General features: G+C 40.1%; 1 protein-coding gene across 2 annotated transcripts in view; it reads left to right on the top strand.

The window, feature by feature from the left end:
• TWSG1 (twisted gastrulation BMP signaling modulator 1) overlaps window positions 1-10,322 on the top strand; it is a 52,737-nt gene extending 42,415 nt beyond the window's left edge. For both annotated transcript variants that reach the window (XM_066352617.1, XM_066352618.1), the window contains exons 4-5: window positions 5,194-5,460; window positions 6,805-10,322. In XM_066352617.1, coding sequence (XP_066208714.1) covers window positions 5,194-5,460; window positions 6,805-6,986 — 449 coding nt within the window. In that variant the 3' untranslated portion in view covers window positions 6,987-10,322. The remainder of the gene's footprint in view (window positions 1-5,193; window positions 5,461-6,804) is intronic.
• Window positions 10,323-11,209: the final 887 nt, after the last annotated feature.

The raw sequence follows: 11,209 nt of genomic DNA on the forward strand, positions 1-11,209 counted from the left end.
TACATAATGAATATGGACAACTAAAGAATTTACAGAAATTTCAAAAGGTTACTGCTCCCCCCAAAGGGACAGCCCCGCACATCATTGGAAAATCAGATTTCATAGCTAACCAAGCTTAAAAGAATACAGAATTTGAAGAGCGCTTCAGGCAGGAAGTGAAGGGTCAAAATCAGCATTTCCTAAGAGCTTTTTATGATATTTTCTTTTTCTTTTTTTTTAAATTTTTTTTATAGAGACAGAGAGTGAGTCAGAGAGAGGGATAGACAGGGACAGACAGGAACGGAGAGAGATGAGAAGCATCAATCATTAGTTTTTCATTGCACGTTGCAACACTTTAGTTGTTCATAGATTGCTTTCTCATATGTGCCTTGACCGCGGGCCTTCAGCAGACCAAGTAGCCCCTTGCTGGAGCCAGTGACCTTGGTGAGCATCTGGTGAGCTTTTGCTCAAACCAGATGAGCCCGTGCTCAAGCTGGCGACCTCAGGGTCTCGAACCTGGGTCCTTTGCATCCCAGTCCGACACTCTATCCACTGCGCCACTGCCTGGTCAGGCTTTTTAATGATATTTTCTATGACTATAATGCCAGAGAAGATAGATAAAAATTTTGTGATGGTGTTACAGAAAACTATTAATTAGCAAGCATTTGTTTCATGCTTACTGATTTTAATGCAGTGTTTTGAGAGATTTAAATTAGAAATGTTTTTTACCTAAGTTTATTAAATGCACAAAACTCCAAAACAGATTTATAAAAATGTAATGAACTCTTATATAGTGAGAACTGGCGTTTTTTAGTCTCAGTAGATGTTTTTAGTTTTTTTGGTTGTTGACCTCAGTTGTTTATGTTTCCATCTCTGGTTACTAATTTTCATTCATTATAGAATCTGACAGAAGAATGAATTATGTACATTTGTATAAAAAATATTGTAAGTACTGTTCGAGTTGTTAATCGAGAAGTGGACATGAAATCAGGCTAAATCAGAATCTTGGATCTCATGCTAAATTATATGACATTGGACAAATTATGTAACTTATCTGGGCCTGTTTCCTCTTTTATGAACAAAAGAGTCATATTTGATCATTTAATCCATAATTCTGTCATACAGTCTAAATCATAAAAGTTCACGCATCTTGAAAGATTTTATGCAGACTGTGCACAGCCGTGTTATCCTCAGTCCTCGCCAGGTTCCTGCAACTAAAAATATGTGGAAAGCACGAGGTGGTTTTTCCTTCTCCTTAAGTTTATAAAATACAGGAATTTATAAATTTCATCTAACTTTCCAAATTTCTAATCTGGGAAAAAGACCTAATAGATGCTAAGCAAAAATGAAACATAATTTAGCCTTTAAAAGCACAGTGTTCACAAAAGGAAACCCAGAGAACTCCGTTCCAGTTGCTACTGCTACTAAACAACCTGCCCCAAGCACAGTGCTTTCAACAACAAAACCGTATCATTAGCTCACGAACCTTCACTTTGTGCAGGTCTCTTTGGGGGAGCTCTTTCCTGTCCACGTAGTAGAGTTGAGTAGAAAGCTGGGACTGATTACACATTTTCTTAGCTCTCCCTATTATAGCAAGGCTCCTTGAAAAACTTTTTTTTTTTTTTTTAGTGAGAGGAGGGGAGGCAGAGAGACAGACTCCCGCATGCGCCTGGACAGGGATACACCTGGCAAGCCCCCAGGGGTGATGCTCTGCCCATCAGGGGCACTACTTCGTTGCTCAGCAGCCCAGCTCTTCTTTAGCTTCTAAGGCAGAGACCATGAAGCCATCCTCAGCACCCAGGGCCAACTCACTCTAATGCTGCAGGAGGGGAAGAGAGAGAGAGAAGAAAGAGGAGGAGGGGTAGAGAAGCAGATAGTCGCTTCTCCTGTGTGCCCTGACCAGCCAGGGCCAAAAAACTTTTGTATTGTCATTATTTCTAATGTTTTTTGGCCATTTTCCCTTTTGTAAAAATATTTTTAGGTCCTGGCCAGTTGGCTCCGTGGTAGAGTGGGATCGATTCCCGGTGAGGGCACACAGGAGAAGCAACCATCTGCTTCTCCACCTTTCCCCCTCTTCCTTCTCTCTCTTCCCCTCCCGCAGCCATGGCTCCATTGGTGATTGGTGTGAGGGAATAGGCCTCAGGTGGTGAGGATGGCTCATGGCCTCTGCCTCAGGGCTAAAATAACTCAGAGCAGTGGCCCATCCACCCCCTCTCTGCCCCCAGAGAGGGCTTGCCAGGTGGATCCTGGTTGGAGTACATGCAGTAGTCTGTCTCTCTGCCTCCCCACCTCTCACTTAATAAAATATATATATTTTTTATTATATATATATATTTTATATATATATATATTTATATATATATGGAGTCTCAGGTTACGACAGTCTGGATGTTTTGAGTTTACAATGCTTAGTTCCATAAAAACTTTAAAAAATTGAGACCTGAGTATTTGGGCTTACACCATCAGTGTCTTACTTACGGAGTGCATGGGTAGACTAGTTTGGGTGTGCACGGCGGAAGAATGTGCAGCATTCTCTTTCTGCGGCTTAGTTGTCTTTTTGTGTTCTAGATGATGATTTTTACCACAATGTTAGGATAGGTAAGCAACTTAGGCTGAGGTGTGTCCCAACTTACATCAAAATTCAGGTTACGTCACTGTCATAGGAATGGAACTGTGTCACAACCTGAGGACCCCCTGTGTGTGTGTGTATTTTTTTAAGAATTTATTTTGAAATAATTTCAAATGTAGAGAAAATTTTCCAGAAGGGTATAAGAGACTCCCTTATCCTCTCACCCTGATTCCCCAGTTGTAATATTAGTAATGAGTTTGCTCCGTTACTCAGTAGCGTGGCTCTTTCCCTACACACACTCACTTACACTTACATGTGTGGACACAACCCTCCAAGATCATTCATCTCTTTTGAATGTTGAGAAAGCAGGCTTTACAGATGATTTCCCAGCACCGCTAAATACTCCAGCCTGTATTTTCCAACTAAAGGACATTTTCCTACATAACGAGCACACAACCCTCAAATCAGAAGGCCAGCAACGCTGCCACCCAACCCACAGCCCCCATTTATTTTGCCAACTGTCTCCACACTCTCTCTTGTTCCTTTCTGGTCCAGGATCCTATCCATGTAGTTGTCCTGTCTCGTCAGACTTATTCAATCTGAGAGAGTTTTGTCTTTCTCTTGGTGGTTTAATGACTGCAGACCTCACATTATGTAGGAATGACCTTGAACTTTGATCCACCTAATGTTGACTGATGATCATACTTAAGTTACATATTCTTGGCAACAGCATCACTGAAATGAGGCTATACAGTAAATCACGGAATACATAACATCAGACTTGTTCATAGCTGGCAATGTTAACCGTGATCTCCTGGTCACATTGGTGTCTGCCAGATTTTTACACATTAAAATTACCATTAACCTCTTTGTAATTGATTAGCACTTTTTAAAAACATTGGTATGGCCTATGAAGATTTTTTTTAATTTAATTTATGGATTTGAGAAAGAGAGAGAGATAACTGAGAAACATCAACTTGTTGTTTCTCCCATTTATGCATTCATTGGTTGATTCTTGTAAGAGCCCTGACCAGGGATCAAACCTGCAACCTTGACATATCGGGACAATGCTCTAACCAGCTGAGCTATCCAACCAGGACCTTTTGGTTAGTACCTTGAAGAGAGTTTTCCAGGAGTACATCAATATGTTTCTCATTAAACCTCCACCCACTAGCCTTAGAATCCATTGACAACTTTCATCTGAATCACACACCTTACTGATCACACACCGCTGTGATGGTTACTAAATGGTGACTTTCTATTTCCTTTGTTCCTTCTGCACTTATCAGTTGGCACTCTAGTAAAAGAAAGAGCTTTCCATTGTTCTCCGTATGCTAATTCATTTATTTATAATATAAGGACTCATCAATTTCTATTTTATATACAAGATGGTAATTGGTAATCCATTTTTTTTTTTTTTTTTTTTCCATTTTTCTGAAGCTGGAAACAGGGAGAGACAGTCAGACAGACTCCCGCATGCGCCCGACCGGGATCCACCCTGCACGCCCACCATGGGGCGACGCTCTGCCCACCAGGGGGCGATGCTCTGCCCATCCTGGGCGTCGCCATATTGCGACCAGAGCCACTCTAGCGCCTGAGGCAGAGGCCACAGAGCCATCCCCAGCGCCCGGGCCATCTTTGCTCCAATGGAGCCTCGGCTGCGGGAGGGGAAGAGAGAGACAGAGAGGAAGGCGCGGCGGAGGGGTGGAGAAGCAAATGGGCGCTTCTCCTATGTGCCCTGGCCGGGAATCGAACCCGGGTCCTCCGCACGCTAGGCCGACGCTCTACCGCTGAGCCAACCGGCCAGGGCCTGGTAATCCATTTTTATCATTATTTATTTTACTGTTAAATTATCAATTTAGGCCCTGGCTGGTTGGCTCAGTGGTAGAGTGTAGGCCTGGCATGTGGTTGTCCTGGGTTCAATTCTCTGTCAGGGCACACAGAGAAGCAACTATCTGTTTCTCTACCTCTCCCCCTCACCCTTCTCTCTCTCTCTCTCTCTCTCTCTCTCTCTCTCTCTCTCTCTCTCTCTCTTTCCTTCAGCCATGGCTCAATTAGAGTGAGTGGACCCCAGGCACTGAGGATGATTCCGTGGAGTCTCTGCCTCAGGCACTTAAGATAGCTTGGTTGCAATCATGGTTCCAGATGGGCAGAGCATTAGCCCCTGACAGGGGTTGCCAGATGGATCCTGGTTGGAGTGCATGCAAGAGTCTATCTCTCTATCTCCCCTCCTCTCACTTGGAAAAAGAAGAAAAAAAATTATCAATTTAGCCAGTAGGGGAGTCCCTTCAGGTTGCCTCCTGTATTTTTTCCGACATGTCCCATCATTCTTTACTTTCTGGAACAAAAAGGGTATTTTGTACTTTCCCCATCCATCCCTAGAATCATTCTTTTCCCCAAGGACCTCTAGTTCCTCTTAGTGGAGAATAGGTACTTAGAAAACAAGATAAGGCCACTCGGTGTTGCTTGATGCTACTGAGGTGTCATTACTTCTAGGCTTTCTCGGTGAAAAAAAGCTTTTAAAATATAATGTTAGATGTCACATCATTTTAATATGTGGGAGCTATGATTGCAGGGCAGTAACTAACAATAGCTCATGACATTACAATTAATAAACTTATTCTCTTTGCCCCTCCAACTCCCAGGTATGTGTAATCCTCGAAATTACAGCGACACGCCTCCAACTTCAAAGAGCACCGTGGAGGAGCTTCACGAGCCGATCCCGTCCCTCTTCCGGGCGCTCACGGAAGGGGACACGCAGCTCAACTGGAACATCGTTTCCTTCCCTGTTGCCGAAGAACTTTCTCATCATGAGAACCTGGTTTCATTTCTAGAGACTGTAAATCAGCCACACCACCAAAATGTGTCTGTTCCCAGCAATAATGTTCATGCACCTTATTCCAGTGACAAAGGTAACTGCTAACAGCTGACTTTTTTTATCCTGCCCTCTCATTTTCTGTGTGGTCTGTGAGGCCTATATGAAGATTATCTTTTTAGAAAAGCATTTTTGTTTTGAGTTTGTATAGTATTTAAGTAAATCCTGGACTTTAATAACCCCAAGTCCCTGAGAAGATAGGGAAGCATGTCAGGCATAGTGTCACAATTCCTTTAGACTCTCGATGATAGAGGTGATACTGAAAGATAGACATATGGTCCTAATTTTGGTGTTTGTGTTAGACTTTAATTGTTCTTGTCATAAGATAGCAACAGTGCTGCTTACCTAATACAGTACTGCTCACTATCAGGTAACATTCAATAATGATATTAGGTTATCAGCTAAATTTCCTTATAAGCAAGTTGGTATTACAGACATCTAATTTCCAGGTATAAACTAACAGCATTCAGTTTTCTGAAAATGAGTACAGATGGTCAGAAGGAAAAATAATAAGAGAATGACATATACAACTTTGAGAAACATATTAAAGAATATTATTAGTGAGGGTAGTCCATACCTTAATTTTAGAATGTAAAAGGCATATAACTTTTAAAGACTGCAAAATTTCAAATAAAAGGCTCTATACAGTTTTACAGTGAAAGAATAAGGCAATTATGAAAATTACAGTTATTTCTTAAAATAGATGAATTATGCATAAACAGTATAATTTGTGCTCATTTTTTTGTGTGACAAAGACGGAGAGAGAGACAGAGAGAGGGACAGATAGGGACAGACAGACAGGAAGAGAGAGAGATGAGAAGCATCAATTCTTGGTTGTGGCACCTTAGTTGTTCATTGATTGCTTTCTCATATGTGCTTTGATGGGGGGGATTTTGTAAAGATTATTTTCTAATAGCTAATGCTGAGTTGTGCCAAGCATTGCTAGTCATTTAACATCATTTGAATTTTTACTTTATTTTAAATTCTATGAATAAATTGAGAACAGTACTTTTCAAACTTCTTTTAGCTGGAAAATTCTCTCCCCATAGGAGATCTTACCAGAAATGCCCAGTTTAAAAAGCACAATTCTGATGCATGGCAAATGTTGTTAATTAAGCCCAGTAACTTAACTTTCAGATCAAAGTCTGACATCTGACAAAGTGACTAAGTAAACCCTTGCATTCTTCAGCTGGAGACCAGGCTCTGGCTTCCTTCTCTATGTTGTTAGTTAACAAATGTTCTTTTTCCTATACTTCATCCGATGTTCTGTGCAGACTAGCAGTAAGAGAACTAAGATAAAATAACTGTTCAGCTAAGTACTAAAGCATTTCATGCCTTTTTTATTTCTTGCTGTGAAATTCTTAATTTTTTTATTTTTCAGAACACATGTGTACTGTGGTTTATTTTGATGACTGCATGTCCATACATCAGTGTAAAATCTCCTGTGAGTCCATGGGGGCCTCTAAGTATCGTTGGTTCCATAACGCCTGCTGCGAGTGTATCGGTCCAGAGTGTATTGACTATGGTAGTAAAACTGTCAAATGTATGAACTGCATGTTTTAATGAAGGCAGAGAAGCAGAAGCCGAAGCAACCGAGTCAAAAAGAAAGGTATGAAAAGCGACTTCCTGAGGTCTGCTGGTTGCGTCGGAATGCTAGCAGGTTAAGAAAATGTAAAGAATTTGGACTAAGTTACTTTTAAAGTATGTTAAATCCAGCAACGTGCTAAATTATGATCACTGTTGATACTGATTTTACTGTCCACTAGCAATAAACCCTTTCCTCTACCTACATGTACTGCTTTGGTCGTGTAAGGAGCAGTTGCCCAGGGAATACCTTGAAAGATGTGAGGTTTCTAGAATAAAGCCTGATGTCATTCTCTTCAACATTCCAACAGCCTTTTGTTTTGAAAGTGATAGAGTATGTTAACATAAGTTACGATTTCTTCATGTATTGCCGCTAGGACACTGAGTTTTTATAGTTGTATGCTCTTCTTCACTGTGTCTTGTACTGTTTATCTGTTCTATAAATAGGGTATATATCCAAATTATATCACCCTGAGAACTCATAATCATCATACAAAGCTTAATTTTAAACCTTTTTATGTGGGTTTTAGAAAGTAAATGCTTACTATACATATTTTACAATTTGGAATTCTTACACAGTAGAATCCATCGTATAAGACGCATATTTTAGGGAAAGCTTCACCTTCTGGTCCATCGCCCTGCCCAGAGTCTGATGGTAGGTAGTGATGAATCTCATTAGGAATTTCAGGGCACACCTGCGACACAGCATTAAGAGTACTGCTAGCATAAGTAGATAGGAAGTTAGAGCATTTCTCTGACTTAAGGTAGCAGCTTAAAGAGCACTAGAAATGGTAAACGACTGTCAGGTCAGACTCCACGTAGGACAGCAAGGAAGGAGTTTGTCCCTCGCACAGAAATGGCAGAGCTGAAGGGGATGTGTGCTCGGGCGGGCGCCGAGTGAGCCGCCTAGCTCAGCACACACCGCCCCGTCCTGCCGTGGAGGCGTGCCCGGGGGCGGGGCAGAGGACAGACGGGCATGGCCTGCGAGGTTGAACACGCTGGGGCTTCTAATGGGAAAGGACTTAAAACTATTTATAGTAATTATTTTGTTACCTTGTAATCTTGCTTTAAGGTTTATATCTAGATCACATGTTCTTATTAAACAAGAATAATCATACAGTAGGAGGTTGAGATTATGAAACCAAAAATATCTCTGTTCAAGATGATGTTAACTTCAAATACACTACAGAATATTTTGTCAGCTTTTTATATACTGTTTCAATAAAGATAGGCGCAGATCTTACGTGCCCTTCATAGTAATAACATGGCAACCTTCAGGCATCTAAAGCATATTTATACTACAGAGACTCTTAACTTTACAAAATTATTACTTTTTCAAATAACACATTTGAATTACACATAATTTTTTAGGAATACCTCTTTGTATGTTTAATTATTTTATTACATAAAAATAGATAATGTTTGTAGACACTTTGTATTCATTATCTGAACAATAGTTAGTTACAAGATCATGTGTAATAATATGATTAACTCTCATAAAGTTTGAAGCCTTAATACCTTTTCTGTTCTTTCAGATAACTAACGAATACTCAAGGTATGTTAACTTTTTATAAAGTTAATATTTAGCTTATGGATGTATATTTTCATTTTTTTGTGTGACAGAGACAGGGAGAGTCAGAGAGAGGGACAAATAGGGACAGACAGGAAGAGAGAGAGATGAGAAGCATCAATTCTTGGTTGTGGCACCTTAGTTGTTCATTGATTGCTTTCTCATATGTGCCTTGACTGGGGGGCTACAGCAGACTGACTGACCCCTTGCTCCAGCCAGCGACCTTGGGCTCAAGCTGGTGAGCTTTGCTCAAACCAGAAAAGCCCGTGCTCAAGCTGGTGACCTCAGGGTCTTGAACCTGGGTCCTCCGCGTTCCAGTCGGATGATCTATCCACTGCGCCATTGCCTGGTCAGGCTGTATTTTTTCTTAATAGAAAACATTGGGATATCCCTTTCTTACTTTTACCTAAAATGCCTTTGTTTTTAAAGTGCCTTGAAAACATTTTAACTCCCAATCTTTGTTAATACCAATAAAGGTGAAGGTTTTCTTGAACTTCAGGAAGTTTTAAAGGAATCTTCAGCCAACTAGTTCATTTCAACTTTGCGGTTTTTCAAACTAATTCCAGATTTACCTATGGAGAAAGGAATACTTCTGTGTTTCTGACAACATGCTTAATATTTCCTTAAATATAACAACAAACTTTTTAAAACTGCATTTACCATCTTTTTTATGTCTTCATTGTTAAATTTTAAAATGTAATCTATCTTCTGCCCCCTATAGTGAGAGGATAATTTCTTAAACCATATTCTGTTACAACTGATTTTTCTTCTGTTTCTCCCAATAGAAATTATCCCTAAATGTCATGCTTAATTTCACTGGTTTATGAAGATGTTGAAAGACACAGTTCACTTGAAAGATTTCATTTTATAACAATATTTTTCAAATTAAAAGTAAAATACTTGAGAAGCCTGTAGCCCCAACTAAAATTTAGACCTTCTAATCACAATTCACTTCCATATAGAAGCTCTGATTTAAAAAATATATATTTTAATAAAAAATTATGTTCTTACCTTTTTTGTAACCACATTACAAAACAGGAGCCTTGGTCCTGACCAGGTAGCAGTTGATTAGAACGCTGTCCCGATATGCCACAGTTGTGGATTTGAGCCCTGGTCAAGGCAATACAAGAAACCAACCAATAAGTGCATATATAAGTGGAACAGATTGATGTTTCTTTCTCTCCCCCTCCCTCTCTCTTTTTCAAATCAATAAATTAAAGAAAAAACACTAAATTTTAAATCGGTGGGTATTCTAAAAGCCGTATTTTCAAGGCTCTTTCCTACAGTAAAACACGACCTTGCCGGCAGGCTCTCCTGTTCCCTCTGCCCCCAGTTATCGATGGGACCCAGTGGCACCAGATCAAATGTTAATTCAAAGGAAGGAAGTCTTGTTTACACAGAATGCTATAAACTAGAGGCCTTCATTTAGAAATATGATTTCTAAGGTTTCAGAAAACAAAACGGATAAGATGTTAGACTGTTGATATTTGAACAATTATTTATAAATCACAGTAGCATTAAAATGGAGAAATGAAATTTCTGAAAAATGAGATAAATATATAATAAGAAAGCCACATATTTAAAGTTTGTTTTTATGAAAGCATCTTTGAATATTTTTAAATCTATTCTGCATTCCCATGAGCCTGTTTATTGTATGTTACATGATCTACAGCATATGAAATTATGTATTTTTCTTTGGTTGTCCCTATAAACAAAAAAGTATTTTAATAAAAAATTGAAATGAGTGTGTTATGTTTTTTTATTAACTTCAATAGAACATCAAAATAAGTTTGACATTTCTAATTGTGAAGTTATTATTTAAAGGATTAGCGTAAGCATGTTGGATGTCCCTACCCATTCTGTTGAAACAAAGGATTTTGCTCTCTGCTTTTTCAAAATATCTTTATTTCAATATGGGGGAAACTTTGAAATGAAATAATTAATTACTCTCCTTGCTCCTAGTGTCCTGTGTTGCCAACTGGCCTCATGAGAACTATCTGATGGTGGAGAAGGAGTTACAGAGAGACCCGGGCAGGAAAATAACTCCCAGCTGTCCTGCAGCAATGCCCTCGGGGTGAGGCTGTTAGACTTGAGAGCTACAGGCTGTGCACACATGGCAAAATCAACATCATTTCACAGAATCTACATTTTGATACAGTCTAATGGATGGGGGATCTAGAGCAGAAAATTCAAGAAGACAGATCACCAGCCTGAGTGACTTAAGGGAATGACAGATATGATGAATTCCGGGGTGTAGAATTAGTTTCAAGGAAGATGATACGCTTGATTAGGAAAGTTGTTCTTTTGCTGAAGGTGCCCATGGAGGCTGGGCCTGTGGGGCTGAGAGCAGAGGGGGTCAACCTGGACATGCAGAGTCAAGAGGGAGTATCTCTAGGCTTGTGAAGTCCGCGGGGACCAGCCAGCCACCAGCGAGGCCGCAGCAGCCCCCTCAGGCTGCTCCACACCCAGCAGACACTGCCCTTCGCTGTGATGTTAGGAGTTATAACTCAGACCTTGGTTTTGCCTAGCCAATTAAAAATAAATTTATCTCACACTCCTTTACTTTGAAGTCTGTGCTGGAAGGATGAAGTTAGCAATACTTCCAAGGTCTCTTGAGATGAGAATTCTTGGT

This window comes from Saccopteryx leptura, chromosome 11, assembly GCF_036850995.1.
Source record: "Saccopteryx leptura isolate mSacLep1 chromosome 11, mSacLep1_pri_phased_curated, whole genome shotgun sequence".
NCBI classification, from domain to species: domain Eukaryota; kingdom Metazoa; phylum Chordata; class Mammalia; order Chiroptera; family Emballonuridae; genus Saccopteryx; species Saccopteryx leptura.